Here is a 15,838-nt window from a genome sequence, read left to right as displayed (position 1 = left end):
TGTAGAAGGGGGAGCTAAGGCCCAGAGAGGGAGGGGGAAAGAAAGGGAGTAAGCATTTCCATAGCACCTACTATGTGCTAGGCACTGCGCTGAGCACTTTTTTTTTTTTTTTAGAAATATCTCATTTGATACTCACAACAACCCTACGAGGAAGGTCTTGTTATCATTCCCATTTTACAGTTGAGGAAACTGGGACAAACAGAAGTTCAGTGACTTATCCAGGGTCACACAGCTAGTTAGTGCCTGAGGGTGAATTTGAATTCGGGTCTTCCCAGTCCAGGCCCACCTGCTGTGCAGAGAGAGGGGAGGGGATGTGCCCAAAGTCACACCCGTTTTTCTTTTGCTTTTTTTTAGGTTTTTGAATAATATTTTATTTTTTCCAATTTCACGTAAAAACAATTTTTAACATTTGTTTTAAAAAATTTTTAAATTCTAAATTCTCTCCCTGCCTCCTCTCCCTGTTTCCTGAGATGGCAAGCAATGTGATATAGCTTATACATGTGCAAAACCTATCTCCAGATTGCTCCCGTTCACACAGGTTTTTCACTGGAACAGAATAATGTCCCAGAACCAGCAGGGACCCTAGGGATCCCAGATTTCCCAGACTCCACCACTACAGCCCAGACAGGGGAAGGGACTTGGCCAAGGTCTTTCGTGACCTTGGCCACAAGCAGGAGGGGAGTCCAGGCCACCATACTGCCTTCCCTCAAGTCAAGGCTCCGTTCTTTTTAATCGGTTCTCTGTTACTGAAGGTATGCAGACAGAAGTGGGATGACCCCATGTCAAGAAATGTCCTAACCCTCCAACTTTTTCTCCTGCAGACCCAAGATGGCTTCCTTCCTACAGCGTTGCCCAGCCATGGCCAGAGACAGGGCTACATTCCTGAAGAAAACAAGGCCCCAGCTGTTGCTCAGTGCCCAAAGGTGCCCTGTCATGGTGGCCCGGGGCCTGGCCACATCCAGCCCAGGAAGCAAAGAGGCAGAGGTCCAGGCTTGTGGTAAGAAGGGAGAAGGTCCTTCCAGCAACCACCACTGCCAAATGCCTGCCAGTTTAGAGGAGTTCACTGAAAGGGGAAGGACGTGTTGCACACAACTGTGGGAGGGAAGAGGGAGGCTACAAAAGAGAAGGCTGGTGTTGCCACCTGAACTCTGGCTTCTGGCTAAGTGTCTTGTGGCAAGGGGCATGAGGAAGGCTCCTGAGGCAGCCCTGACACGACCTGGCTCCCTTTCATCCCTTCCCCAAGGCAGTGTTCCCCTCCTCAGAGTTCCTTTCCCTGGGGCTTGGGCAGGAGTCATCTCTGTTCTTTTGGGATAGGATCACCTTCCCTGGCCAAGGGCCAGTGCCCCTTCATGGAATCTGATCTCCAGGCTGGGAAGAGCAAGATCATGCTGAAGGCGGGGCCTGAGATCCAGGAGGATGTCAAGACATTCAAAGCAGGTGAGAATCATCAGACATGATAACCAGAGACCCTTTGAACCCCAGAATGGCAGAATCATAGACTACCGTAAGAGTCACAGAATCCCCAAATCACAAAAACAGAACCAGAGAAACCCAGAATACCTAAGAGGGGGAACTGCCTTAGAGAAATACTGAAGCCCCGTGGCTACAGCTCTGGCCATGCAGTCAGGAGGACCTGGGTTCGAACCCCGCCTCAGAGACGCATCAGCTGCATGACCTCTGCCTGACCACTGCATGCAAGTGGCAGCCTCTTTAAGCTCCAGATGCACAGAAGGGATGCTGGTCACTACCACAGCATCCGTGTGGACCTGAGCTGAGGCTCAAATCAAAATGATACGTGTAAAGCTGAAGGTGAAGAGCAGTCAGTGCCGGTACTGTTAAAATACTTGAAAACTTCAAGACTTGAGAATCCTAGAATTTCGGAGCTGACAGTGACCCCCGAGTTGAGCCCTGTCAGATCACAGAATATGGGAGGGGGGGAGTCATATGATATCTAGCTGAAAATCCTCCAGCACCAAAGAACTCCCTGCTTCCCACAGCAGCCCATCCCAATTGCCCCACTCCTAGGCTTCGTTCTGCTAATCACTTCCTGTGTGACCCTGGGCAAGTTCCTTCCTCTCCTTGGGCCTCAGTTTCCTTATCTGTAAAAAGAAATGAGGGGGCTGGATGAGATGGTCTCTCAAGTGGCTGTCCAGTTTCTAATTGGATAGCTCCTTCCCTTTCAGGGGAGCCCCTCTTGCCAAAGTCCCGTCTAACAAGAACTTGGCTGGGTCAGAGCTGGAAAGGACCTAGAGACCACTTAAGCCAACTCCTTTATTTTATTAGAGGAAACTGAGCTTCAGAGAGGGGGAGGGAACTTGGGATCCTGGAATGGCCATACCGAAGTCCAACCCCCTCACTTAACAGAAGAAGAAACTGAGGCTCAGAGAGGGGGGGAAGGGAATTGCTGAAGATCCCACAGGTAGTGAGAGGAAGATCTGGGGTTGGAGGTCCATCTAGCCCAATCCCTTTTCTTTATGGAGAGAGGGTGGTGAGAAAAGATGGAGTCAGTATTCTGCCTGAGGCTTAGCAAAGCCATGTCACTCAGCCAACGTCAGGCAGGGAGCCGCTGGCTGAGAGGGTAATGGGTAATGGTATTGAGTAGGAACAGAAGGCATTCCAAGGCTGTGTCACTGCCGATCGCCCACATGGGCAGTGTGGCGTACTGGATAGAGCACTGGACTTGGACGCAGAAGAATCTAGGCCTAAGTCTGCCTCAGATACTCACCAGCTGTGGGATCCTGGGGAAGTTACTGAGCCAACCTGAGATTGTTTCCTTCATCCACAAAACAGGGGAGAGACCATGGTGATCATGGAATCCAACCCTCTTACTCTTCAGACGCGGGAAGAGGCTCAGAGAGGTTGCTCAGACTGCTTCGAGTCACACAGCAACCGATGGTGGGGACAACACTTGAACCGAGATATCCCCTAACTGCTCATCCAGAGCTTGCCCCCACCCAATTCTCACTGTGGTTTTTTTTTTTTTTGTTTGGTTGAACTAGATTTGTTTTTTTTTAAATGTATTTATTTACTTTTTGGTATCTCAGCTTAGGCTTAGAGCAGGGCGCACTCGTTCAATCCTCTTTCCTCTCTAGTTCCAATTAGTTGTCTGGTCCAGGAGATTCAGTCCAGCCTGAGGAAGCAATTCTGGGGCTCCGGGGGGCAGAAGCTGGCCCTGGAGAACAAGATCAGCCACCTCATCCAGGACAACATGCCTGGTAGGCTATCCGCGAGCGGCGGGGGAGGGTGGCTGAAGAGGGATGAGGCAGCGCCCAGGGAGACACTCGGAGCCCCAGGCCTCCCCTGGACCCATCTGGTGTAACTAGGGGGGAGTGCACACACTGTGCTGGCTGAGACCTGAGGTGCTGCTCTCTGCCCTGGACTAGTGAGAGACGTGGAGGAGAGAGCCAGAAGGAAAGTGACGTGGCCAGAAGAGAAGGGAGGCCCAGAAAGGAAGGCCTTAGAGAATTTGGGGGCAACAGAAAGGCAGAGAGCTTGAGAAAGGGGAAAGACACAGAGGGAGGGAAACTGAGTCACAGGAGGGCGGGATGAGGGGAGGGGGAGAGAGAGAGAGAGAGAGAGAGAGAGAGAGATCAGGTAGACTGAGATGGACAGACACACAGAAAGAGGGGGAAGAAGGGAGAAAGGAGGCCAGACAGAGAGAAAATGACAGAGACCGCTAACAGAGAGAAAAGAAACAGAGACTGAGAGAGGAAAGGAAAGAATTTGAGATGAGCAGAGAGAGAGGGAGAGACAGAGAAGGGGAAATGGGAGAGAGACACAATGGGTGGAGAGTGAGAGACAGAGATGGAGGGGTACAGAGATGAGAGAGAGAATACCAAAAGATACAGTGGAAGAGAGAGGTGAGAAGAGAAAGAAGAGATTGCTAGAAATAGAGAAGAGGGGAGTGAGGAGCTTTGTAGAGCAGTCTGCAGGACAGGGAGGCTGCAGCCCCAGGGCCTCACCAGAGGGCTAGGAGGGGAGGGAGGCTTCCCAAACCCTGGAGCTGCCCCATCTCCCCACAGGAAGCCACGCCTTTGGCTATGATGCCTTCTTCAGCCGCAAGATTGAAGAGAAGAAGAGAGACCACAGCTACCGTGTGTTCAAGACCGTCAACCGCAGGGCCGATGCCTACCCTATGGCCCAGGACTTCTCGGAAGGGGGAAGCTTGACCACCAAAGAGGTGTCTATCTGGTGCAGCAATGACTACTTGGGCATGAGCTGGCACCCCAGCGTGCTCCAAGCCACACAGTGAGTGCTGAAGGGACCCCTTTCGCTAGAGCAAGTTAGGGTCAGGTCGCTGAGCTAGAGGAAGTCAGTCAGTAAACACTGATTAAGCACCTACTGTATGCCAGGCTGTATGTTAAGTACTGGGGACACGAAGAAAGGTAAAGGCAAGTCAGTCTCTGCCTTTCAAGGAGCTCACAGTCTAACGGAAGAGACAGCATAGAAATGACTAAAGACAAATGAGTTCTAGACAAGATGGAAATAATCCACAGAGGAAAGGTACTAGAATGAAGAGTACCTGGGAAAGATTTCCTACACAAGGTGGGATTTTAGCTGGGACTTGAAAGAAGCCCGGGAAGCCAGGAGGCAAAGCTGAGGAGGGAGCGCATTCCGCACGTGAGGGAGAGCCACTGAAAACATCCACTCAGGAGAGGGAGGGTCTTGCTGGAGGAAGAGCCAGGAGGCCAGTGTCCCTGGATCAGAGTGTGCGTGTTGGGGAGGGAAATGTAAGAAGCCTGGAAAGGGAGGACCTTGGATGTGATCCAGGGGCAATAGGGAGCCGCTGGAATTTACTGAGTAGGGGACTGAATGACGTGGTCAGACCTTTGCCTTAGGAAAATCATTTTAGTGACTGACTGAATGGAAGATGGATTGGAATGGGGAGAGACTGAGGCAGGCACACCCCCCCCCACCCCCGCCAGCAGCCATTGCTATGAGGAGACGAGGGCCTGCACCAGAGTGGTAATAGGGTCAGAGAAGAGAAGGGGGCCTACTAGAGAGCTATTACAAAGGTGAAATCACAGGCCTTGGCATCAGCTTAGCTATGGCAGGGGGTGAGAGAGAGAGTCAGGAGCTCAGGGTGACTCCTAGGGTGTGAGCCTGAGGGACTGGGGGGATGGTGCCGCCTTTCGCAGTAATAGGGAGGGTCGAAGGGGGAGGGTTTAGGGAAAGGCAAGAGTCTTGTCTTGGACACGTTGAGTCTCAGATGTCTACTGGACATCCAGTTTGAGATGTCTGAAATGCAGTTACAGTCCGAGAGCCAGAAAAGAAGCCCAGGTCAGAATGGAAGGACAGCAGGCCCTGGAACCTGGGACCCAGGATCTTTGGCATTGGAGAAGCCTGGGGCAGTAGACAGAGTGCTGACGTTGGAGTCATGCCCCGGGTTCAAATCCTGGCTCGGCCACTTTCTATGGCGGTGAGCCTGGGTGAGCCCCTCCCTCTGGGAACTGAGTTCTCGTATTCTGTAAAGTAAGGTGGCAGAACCGGGGAGCCCTACCTCTGTGAGCCCAGCTGGCAGACCTCAAAGCAGAGCCAGAGGACATTCACACCTACGAGCTGAACAATCTTGGGCTCTGAGACAGAGAATAGCAGAGCGTTCAGAAAGGGAAGGTCAAAGAGCATTCAGATGTCAGGAGCAGAGCACATAAGCGGTGCAGACCCAGAGAACAAAACTCCATCTCAGGTCTAGTTCAGGCCTAGCTCAGGCCTCAGGCAGAGCGTGAGAAAGGCAGCGTGGTGCCATGCTGAAAGGAATGGATTTGGTGTCGGGGTTCAAGGACTAGCTCTGTGTGACCTTGGAAAAGTCCCTTCCTCACTTGGCCTCGGTTTTCTTTCCTGTAAAATGAGGAGGGTTGGCCTATGTAAGCTCTAAGGTGCCTTCCAGTTCTAAATCTACAGTCCTTACAACATCTGATTCCTGGATCCAGAAAACGGACTGCCAGCTCTGCTTTCCTTTAAGTCCAGGGCCCTTAGTACGGTGCTACGCTACCTGGCACACGAGGGAAGGCTTCCTGGAAGCCATCACTTCTTAAAAGGCCCATCTCCTCCAAGAGGCCCTCCTTGGTCCTTTTTCCCCAGGGAGCCATGGCACTGACGTGGCACTCTCCTGCTTCTTCCCTAGGGACACCCTGAAGCAGGTTGGAGTTGGGGCTGGTGGGACACGTAACATCTCCGGGACGAGCCAGTTCCACGTGGCCCTGGAGCGAGAGCTGGCCGACCTGCACTCCAAGGACGCTGCCCTCCTCTTCTCCTCCTGCTTTGTGGCCAACGACTCAACGCTGTTCACCCTCGCCAGGACCCTGCCAGGTGAGCCCCGGGCTTGCACAGGGGGAGCAAGTGCTCGTTACGCTGAAGAACGAACGAACGAGGGAGTGAAGGGATGCGCTGTACAATGGATTTTGAGGGCAGGGACTATTTTGTTTTTGTCTCAATAATCCTAGAACTCGGAACAGCACCTGGCACACAGTGAGGGCCTAATACATGTTTTAGGTGAACGGGGGAGCAAACGAATGGGTGAATTCACCAAGAAGCAGCAGAGAGAGAGCCCTGAACTGGCCGGTGGGCAGCAGAATGAGGTTCTGACTCAGACTCTGCTAGTCACCATCTCAGGGCCTTTGGGAAAGGCCTTGCCCCTCTCCCAGCCTGTCTCTTCTGTAAAATGAGAGGCTTGGAGTGACTGATCTCTAAGCACTCCATCCTTAGCTGTAATGGTTGGTGATTCTATAGAGACTTCCTGGAAGAAGTCTTCAAGCAGGGCCCTCCAAGCTGGGTCAGCTCTGTCCTGGCCCAGGCTTGGCCTCCCTCACAGGCTGCCAGGGGGCAGGCCAGGGACTTGAGGCCTGAAAGGCTGTTCTCACCTGGCTGCAGGATGTGAGATGTACTCAGACGCAGGCAATCACGCCTCCATGATCCAGGGCATCCGGAACAGTGGGGTCCCCAAGTTTGTCTTCCGCCACAATGACCCTGAACATCTGGAGGAACTCCTGAGCAAAGCTGACCCCCTGACCCCCAAGATCGTTGCCTTTGAGACAGTCCACTCCATGGATGGTGAGAGGGGGCTGGGGGCACAGGGGCAGTGAAGGGGAAGAACTAATGAAGACATGTCCTAACCGCTCACTACCTTATTTCACCAACAGAGACAACATTCTGACTATCTTACTGTCTTATTTTTCCAACAATATCTTAACCATCCCACTTCCTTATTACTCCAAACCATCCCACTGCCATATTTATCCATTAGACACATTTCTTAGCCATCCCACTACCTCATTTCTCCAATCCAGAAAGCACAAAAGTCCAAGCATGTCGCTCCTCTGCTCCGGAAGCTTCAGTGGCTCCCTATTGCCTCTAGGACACAAGAGAAGCTCCTTAGTCTGGCATTTAAGGGCCTTCACAGTCTGATCCAGTCTCCCTCCCCAGGCTTCCTGCACATCCCTCCCCGTTCCCGCACTCTCTGTTCCAGCCAGATGGACTTCCCATCTGCTCTGCAAACCTGGCATTCTATCACTTGCTTCCGAAACTTTGTAGGGCTCGATCTCCCCACATCTGGCCGTGCTCGCTCCTAACCTCTGTCCGCTTGGCACTCCTATGCCACCTCCTACAGGGAGCTTCCTCTCCACATTCTCGTGCATTTCCTTTTCTGTTCTGTTCACATGCTAGATTCCCCCAGCAGAATGCAGAAGACAGGGCTGTTTCCCTTTTCGCCTTTGGAGATCCCATGGGGAGCAGAGGGCAGTTAGTTCATCAGTGTTTGTTGGAGTGGGCTGGAAAGAGGCCCACATCACCCCGCTGCCTGGACAGCTCTCCAACAGAGCCCATGTTCTAACTCTCCTACTGCCTTTCCTCAAAAGGAGTACTATTGTAACCATCCCCCTGCCTGATTGGTCTAATTTCAGTTAGCTGCTTAGCACTGGTAAACCACCTACTAAGTGGTAAGTGCTGGGGATACAAAGAAAGATAAAACAAACAAGTTCTAACCATTCTGCTACTTTCTGTTCGCCAAAGAACTGATCAGCCGGGGATGGAAGCCAGCTGCAGAGGCTGGGGTCTCGTCCCTAGGTGACAGAATGAGGCATCTGGGGGAGGAATCTTATCTGGGATTGGGGAAGGGGAGGCCAGCCTACTGGGCATCCCTGACAGACTCTAGTCTTCCCTCTCTTCTCTTCTCTCTCTCCCTCTCCCTTTTTTTCTCCCTCTTCATCCTGGTATACTTCTCTCTCTCTCTGAGCCTGTTTCTGTTTCTGGGTTCTGGTCTCTGTTTCCCACTCTCTCTGTGCGCATCATTCATCTTCCTGGCCCTCTCCCGCCCTCACAGGTGCTATCTGTCCCCTGGAGGAGATGTGTGATGTAGCCCACAAGTACGGGGCCCTGACTTTTGTGGATGAAGTCCATGCTGTTGGCCTGTATGGCGCGAGGGGTGCCGGAATCGGCGAGCGTGATGGCGTTATGCACAAGATTGACATTGTCTCTGGGACCCTAGGTGAGCTGCGGTGGAAGAAGGGGAGACCCAGGGACAGCGTGAGGGATTCCATGGCCATTCCTACCTCTTGCCCTAGATATCTCTTCATAGATAATGAGGGGCTTATTCCCTCTTCCCCATCCCCCGCCCAACTCCCATTTCGGGCTGCCCAGCAGAAGCCACCTGTGGATGTACAGGGCTTAGCTGGGAATTCATTAGGTTTTGCTAAAACCAGAGAACTTAGAAGCTAGAAGGGACCTTGGAGGAAATCTAGACCAACTCCCTCATTTTCTAGATGAGGACAAGAGGCCCAAAGGAGGGAACATAGGAAGTAAAGAGCAGAGGCAGAATGTGAACCCAGGGCTTCTGCCTCCAAATTTGGACAGGTTTAGCTGAAGATCCAGAGAATTCAGCTAGCGATTCACACAGCTTCTTTCACTGGGACTTCAGTGGGCTTTACTGTGGATTCAGGACACTTAGCTCAGGATCTGGAGGGATGCACGGGGGCACCAAGGTTTACGTGGGGATGGTTTACATGTCAATTTAAAGGATTTCACGGGAAATTTAGGAGATTTACAGGAGGAGCCAGAATTCAGTTGGGGATTCTGAGGTCTTAGGTTAAAGGGCTCAGAGGATAGTCATAGTTGGTGCCAAACAGGGAGACTTGCTCTGTTCCTCACCTGTGACTCTTCTGGTAGAACAAGCACCTTGCATACAGATTCTCTAAGTGAGAGACTGTCCAAGGAAAGGAGGGGGTGAGAGGGATTCCACCTGATTCAGCTGGTTCCCCTGTCCTCCCCCACCCCAGCATCTGGGGCCCCATGGCAGTGGGGAGGGCTCATGGCTCAGCCAACAGCTGGTGGGGCCGCACCCTTGGTCCCTTGCTCCAATCGGCCTGGGCAGACACAGGCAGTGAGCTCCTGGGGGCTCAGAGCACCTAATCACCCCGAGACACGTCCTTATCACAATTCCCAGTCCCCTGCCTGGGGCTCAAGGAAACACCGTCCATACGCCACAGAAAGTCCATACGCCACAGAAAGCGCTCAGAGGGGCCAATGCCCTCCTCTCTCACACCTGACCTTTCTGCAGGCCGCTGAACCTCCACTGTCCTCTCTCCTCCCCATCTCCTGCCTCTCCAAATTCCTCCACATCTCATCTTCCTTCCTGTCTCTTGTTTTTCTCACTTTGTCTCTAGCCTCTTTCTCAACTCTTCAAGAGACATTTGTTTTTGCCCTTTCCCCCTGCTCCTTGTATACATACAGATAGCTAAATACCAAGCAGGATGTGATGGCAGAGAAAATTCTGAGCCGGAGTACACCTTGAAGGATTCTGAATGGTGGAGTCAAGGAGGCATGGGGCATGGCCTCCCTCCTCTCTCACCCTTCCAGGCAGAGGATGGACTTCTCTCTCTCTCTCTTTCTCTCTCTCTCTCACAGGAAAGGCCTTTGGCTGTGTTGGGGGCTATATTGCCAGTACCCGTGACTTGGTGGACACGGTGCGCTCTTATGCCGCTGGCTTCATTTTTACCACCTCCCTGCCCCCTATGGTGCTGGCTGGGGCTTTGGCCTCTGTGCGCATCCTCAAGGGTGAAGAGGGCCAAGTGCTGCGACGTGCTCACCAGCGCAACGTCCGCCACATGCGCCAACTGCTTATGGACAAGGGTTTTCCTGTCATTGCCTGCCCCAGTCACATCATTCCTATCCGGGTGAGGGAAGCCCCAGCTCCCCCTTCCCCTAGCTCCCCAAACCCTTTCCCCTCCTCTGAGGCTCAGGGCAGGTCCCTGCCACATCCTCCACCTCCACAAGCCTTCTCTCTGGTGAGCTGCCTCAGGGGCTGCAAGGAGCCTGGGGGCAGCTCTCCTACTGAATCCCACTTATGCCTGTGACTCTTCCAGAGTCTAGGCTAGGGACTGGAGGGGCTCAAGAAAAGTGTGATGGCTGAGTGAATTATTCAATATAGTAAATGAATGAATGCAATGAATGATTGAATGAGCAGGAACAGATGAATAACTGAGTGAGTAAATCAAGGCATGAATAAGTGAATGAGTAAAAGCAATGAATAAAATAATGACAATGAATGTCTTGATTGAATCCATGAGGAAGAAAGAGCAAGAATGACTGAACAAAGGGCTGAGTGAATGAGTTAGTGAAGAAGTGAATGGAGAATAAAAATCCCCATTGACATACATAGTCACGACTGCCTAACAAGTCAGTTGTACAGCTGAGTGGGCCAGAGCATTGAGATTCCCGGCCTCTCTTCCCAGCTCAGCCACTAGCTGAGTCTACGCATGGGCAAATCACTTCCCATCTCTGGAACTCAGTTTCTTCCTGTGTAAAGAGGGGGCAGAACCCAGAGGAACAGGTAGGAGTTCTAGGCACGTAGACATCACCAACACAGTTGACACAATCATCACTGTCGAACTATCCTGTGGAAAAAGGCTTAGGCCTGTTCTGATTGGCCCAAGAGGGTAGAGCTAGGAGCAGTGAGTCAGATTTCAGCTCAATGTATGGAAAAGTTTTCTGAAAGTGGAATGGGCTACGTTGGGAGGTAGTGAGTTCCCCATCCCTGGAGGTCTCCAAGAAAAGCTGGATGACCACTTCTTGGGGCTGCTCCCGGAATCTGAGATTTGATGACAGAAGGGACCAGGGGGACTCAGCACATGTCTGTCCTCTCCTATGGTCTCAGGTTGGGGATGCTGCCCTCAACAGCCAAATCTGCGACCTCCTGATCTCCAAGCACAACATCTACGTGCAGGCCATCAACTATCCCACAGTGCCCAGGGGTGAGGAGCTGCTGAGGCTGGCACCCTCTCCTCACCACACACCCCAGATGATGGACTACTTTGTGGGTAAGTTTACGCTCCCCACCCAGGTTTTATAGCTTCCCTGCCTCCTTGTGTCCTGGCCCTGACACGTCCCTCCTGGGCCTGAGTTCTCTTCTCCTTAATTTGGGTCTCAAAGAAGAATGGTGGGCCCTGGAGCGAAGAGACCTGACTGAGTCTAGACTCCGACAGCCTAGACGCTGAGGAGTAACTGGGAGATGAGGGACGGGGGACGGGGGACGGGGGAGAGAGCGTAGGCCAATGACCAAAGCCGAGAGAGTGGAAGGAGGAGAGGGAGAGAGAGGGAGAGAGAGGGAGGGAGAGGGAGAGGGACGGGAGAGGAAGAGGTAGGTAAAGACACAGAGTAGGGGGGAGGGAGAGGCAGAGACAGAGAGAGGAGAGATGGGGAAGAGGGAGTGGGGAGAGAGACAGAGATAGAGTGGGGGGAAGGGAGAGGCAGACAGAAAGGGGGGCGGGAAAGAGGAAAAGAGAGGGGGGAGAGAGAGAGGGAGAGGGAGAAGGGAGAGAGGAGAGAGAGGGGAGAGGGGAGAGAAGAGAAAGGAGAGAGGGGAGAGAGACAGAGAGAGAGAGAGAGAGGGAGAGAGAGAGAGGGAGGAGAGGAGGAGGCAGACAAAGGATAATGGGTTTTGAGCTGAAAGGACTTTCAGAGATCTAGATGGAGCCCAGCACCCTGATTTCCCAGATGAGGAACTAACGTCCATCTGTTAAAATCCTGCCCTGGCTGGCCCTTCTCTGCATGGCTGGGCCTCTCTACCACTTTCTCTTCAATAAAATACATCACAACTCATATATTGACTAAGCACTGTCCCCCCAACAACTCTGTGAGATCCTCATTTTACAGATGAGGAAACTGAGGATGAGGTTAAATGAGTGTCCAGGGTCACACAGTTAGTATGTGGAAGAGCTGAAATTCCAATCTGGGTCCCTGGACTACAGTAAAGGAGCACTGAAAGATGGACATGCACAAAGACATTGAGAAGGCCGTGGGGCAAGAGGCAGACACAGATGGGGAGCTACAGGAAGGCCTGGGGAGGAAGGAGAAGAACACGATGGAAAGGGGACTGGACGTTGAGCAAACAGACTTGGGTCCTGATGCTGCTTCTGCCCCTAGCTCTGGGACCATGGGAAAGTCAGCCTCTCAGCCTCAGTTTCTTCCTTTGTTAAATGAGGGTAAGAGGCCTTGCAGTGCCTGCCTCACAGAGCTAAAGCAAGATCCTGGGTGGCCCAAAGTCTTAGTGCAGTTGGAAGCTTTAAGACTTTGGGGACACCCTGGTTAGGTGATGTGATATGTTATTATAGTAAAGAGATGGAGACACAAACCTGCAGAGAATGGCCAGGGCAGGATCTTACCAGATGGAGATCAGGCATGGGAGACAGTGGCATATTCCAGAACACAGGAGGAGTGGAAGCCTAGACAGGGAATCACCATGGTCCAATGCGGGGAGGGGGAACCTCAGAGACTCTGGGTCTGTGATTTCATCTGGGTGGGGGCCCAATCTCTGGGGTGATGGCCCTTTCACCAGTACAGCTGGGCCAGGCGCTTCCATTCCACAATAAGATTCTGAAAGATCTCAGGGCAAGAGAGACCATTGAGTAACTTTCCCAGAGAGGAAGGTTCTAAGCATCACAGACCTTCAGAACAGAAGGGCGTTTAGAGGCAGTCTACTCATTTTACAGAGGGAAAACTGAGGCCCAGAGAGAGTCCCACCAGAAGTCAAGGGCAGAACTGGACTGGGAGCCTGGCTTGCCTGGCGCACTACAGACATTGGCAGGATGGCTAGTCCTGCCCAATGTGGGAATCCGTTTGGCTTGACTCCTCTCGCTTGGTTTTTTTTTCCTTTTTTCAGTGAGATGGAGGAGGAGGGAGGGAGAAAAATCAGGTACTTGACAGTTGAAAAAAATAACACTGAATTATTAAAAAAAAAAAAAAAAGCGCCGGCCCTGGGTCGAGATCCAGCTGTCACTTGTGGAGCCCGGGTCACGGCTTTCTCTCTGAACTTCAGTTTGGCTCTCTGTGAAATCAAGAATGGGAAACGACCCAAAGTCATTTCCCTGCTCTAGACCTGCATCCTCATCTGTAAAATGAGGGCACGAACATATAATCCCAGCTTGTGAGAGAAGCTGAGGGTAGTGGATGGCTCAAGCTAGGAAAAGGCCAGCACCAATGTGGCGAGCCCCTGGGATGGTGGGCGAGAAGCAAACCAGCTCCGGTTGGAAGGGAAGGCCCATCGGTGGTGGGATGGGCCTGGGGTGATAGGGAGGATTGGACTTGGTGCTAAGTTCCCTTTCTGCCGGAACAACATGAGTCTACAGATGTCTGACTGAGGCTCCTCCCCCCCCCCCCCCCCAGGGAAACTGCTCGAGACTTGGGCTGAAGTGGGCTTGCCCCTCCAGGATGTCTCCTCTGCTGCCTGCAACTTCTGCCACCGTCCCGTGCACTTTGACCTCATGAGCGAGTGGGAACGCTCCTACTTTGGAAACATGGGCCCTCAGTATGTCACTGTGTTCGCCTGATGGCCTGGGAGGGGGAGGGGAGAGATACGGGCTGCTCCAGCCTCCCTGCCCCTGCCAGGGTATGTCTGGCCTTGGCATGGGTTGAGTGAACTGGCCCCACCTCAGTCTCTCATCAGCATCATGTTCATCTCTCTAATGCTTTAAGATTTGTAGTGCGCTTCCCTGACACCTACTCAGGGAGGTGAAATCGTTTGAGAATTCATACACGCATTCGATAGTTCATAGATAATAAACCGCATCCTATAGCCAGATGTCTGTTCTGTTTACTCAATGGCGGGGGGGCGGGGCCCGCGGGAGATACAGAGACACCCATGCAGTATCACCAAATGACCCAGGTGAGACCAAGGTGACATTCAAACACAGATGGATTCCCTAAGCCTGCCCTGGGCCTTCAGTCAAAGAACCAGAAGGTCAGAGCAGAAAGGAAGCTTAGCGAGCACTTGGTCGAAACAACTCATTTTACACAGGAAAAAACTGAGGCCCAGCCAGCGGGATTCTAAAATTAGGCTTATGGGAAATCAGATTTTGTTGTTCAGTTGTTTCTGACTCTTTGTGACCCCGTCTGGGATTTTCTCGGCAGAGATACCAGAATGGTTTGCCATTTCCTTCTCCAGCTCATTTTACAGATGAGGAGACTGAGGCAAACAGGGTGAAGTGACTGTCAAATTCAAATGCATCACTCCCCTAGTCAAAAACTCCCAGTGACACCATAATGCCAGTAAGATTAACATGAACCTCTCACTGGGGATTTAAGGCTGCTCATAATTTGGTTCCAGCTACCTTTCCAGCCTCATTTCTTATCTTTGCCCTTCATGAGGGCACCTCCCACCTCCATGCCTTTGCATAGGGCATTCTCCAGGCTGCACCATCCACCTCACTCCCCTCAGAATCTTTTCATTTGCTTCAAGGTTCAGCTCCAATGATGACTCCTGAAGCCTTTCTTAAACCTAGAGTTCAAGAAAGTTACTGTTCCTTCTCTCCTCACATGACCTACTTACTTTTTTTGTACATGCTGCATCCTCCAAGAGAGTGCAGGCTCTTTGGTGAATTCCCCGGCACCCTCCACAGGCCCTGAATAAAGCCCCAAGGGCCCTTAAAAGCCCATCCAGTCTGCCGGCCTCATTTCACAGAGGGTGCTGATTCCCAGCAAGGGCAATGCCGGACACCTCCCCTCTACTGGCCTAATGGGCATCTCACCCTCACGAGAATCACCATGGCTGCTGCTGGGCTCGGCCTCAGCTAGTCTGGACTTAGCAGACACACCAGTTTAAGAAATGGACCATGTGGAAGGCTCCCGCAGGCAGAGCCCCATGCTGGGGGCGAGGAACAGGTATGCTCAGTCCTGTCTCCTTTTCCTGGGCCCTCTTTAGGAGTCCAAGACGAAAACTGGGGATGGGGCACTCTGTGTATTCTTAGTATACTAAGTATACACAGTATAACCAGTATATTTAGCCCCTACTGGCAATTCCTGGTTGGTGTACTAGCCTCAGGGCAATCCCCAAGATGGCATTGTGGTCTCTGGCAGCAATGCTGGCACCCTGGGCACGACTCTGACCCCAAGTTACAGCTACTTCCCTTGCAAGTGCCCTCTGAGCCCCTGCATGCTGGCCCCTCTCAGGACTCCCTGCTTCCTCGCCCCAGCCAGCCAGCCAGTCAGAGAAAAATACCTACTACAGATTAGAGAGACAGCAAGGCGACAGCCAGCCTCCATTTTGTGTAAGTCTTGGCTCCATCACCAGGACCTGTCGCATGACGTAGACCAGGCCTTTCCCTGAGAAATCAAAGAGGTGACCCTGATGCCACTTCAGATCTGATGACAACTCTACGATGCCCTGAACGGCACAGGGCTGAGGAAAAGACCTCAGGCCCCCAGATCCACATGAAACCTCCCTGCCTCTCCAAGGGTACGATGGGATCAAGTCACTTTCACAGCACACACACGATCTACCTGAGAGCCCTGAGTCACAGGGAACAGAAGTGGGGGCGGCTGTGGGAAACACCCAAAAATGTGCTTCAACAGC

General features: G+C 52.4%; 1 protein-coding gene across 1 annotated transcript; it reads left to right on the top strand.

Moving 5' to 3' along the window:
• Positions 1 to 824: 824 nt before the first annotated feature.
• Positions 825 to 14,068, top strand: ALAS2 (5'-aminolevulinate synthase 2). The gene is made up of 10 exons (XM_027877406.1): positions 825 to 997; positions 1,315 to 1,437; positions 3,093 to 3,215; positions 4,023 to 4,248; positions 6,125 to 6,309; positions 6,871 to 7,050; positions 8,318 to 8,482; positions 9,898 to 10,166; positions 11,147 to 11,309; positions 13,654 to 14,068. Exons 1-10 carry the CDS (start codon positions 829 to 831, stop codon positions 13,815 to 13,817), a joined length of 1,767 nt encoding a protein of 588 aa, XP_027733207.1. The 5' UTR covers positions 825 to 828; the 3' UTR covers positions 13,818 to 14,068.
• The last annotated feature ends 1,770 nt before the right edge of the window (positions 14,069 to 15,838 follow it).

Source organism: Vombatus ursinus, unplaced genomic scaffold, assembly GCF_900497805.2.
Source record: "Vombatus ursinus unplaced genomic scaffold, bare-nosed wombat genome assembly UNPS02004268.1, whole genome shotgun sequence".
NCBI classification, from domain to species: Eukaryota; Metazoa; Chordata; class Mammalia; order Diprotodontia; family Vombatidae; genus Vombatus; species Vombatus ursinus.
The sequence above is the reverse complement of the archived record's forward strand: the minus strand, read 5'-3'. Positions and strand labels throughout refer to the sequence as shown.

Excerpts from the sequence above, each read along its gene's own strand:
- ALAS2 (XM_027877406.1), top strand. The coding sequence starts at position 829 with ATGGCTTCCTTCCTACAGCGTTGCCCAGCCATGGCCAGAGACAGGGCT. Across the intron at positions 7,051-8,317 it reads GACAGTCCACTCCATGGATG|GTGCTATCTGTCCCCTGGAG; the intron begins GTGAGAGGGGGC and ends CCGCCCTCACAG. Across the intron at positions 11,310-13,653 it reads GATGATGGACTACTTTGTGG|GGAAACTGCTCGAGACTTGG; the intron begins GTAAGTTTACGC and ends CCCCCCCCCCAG.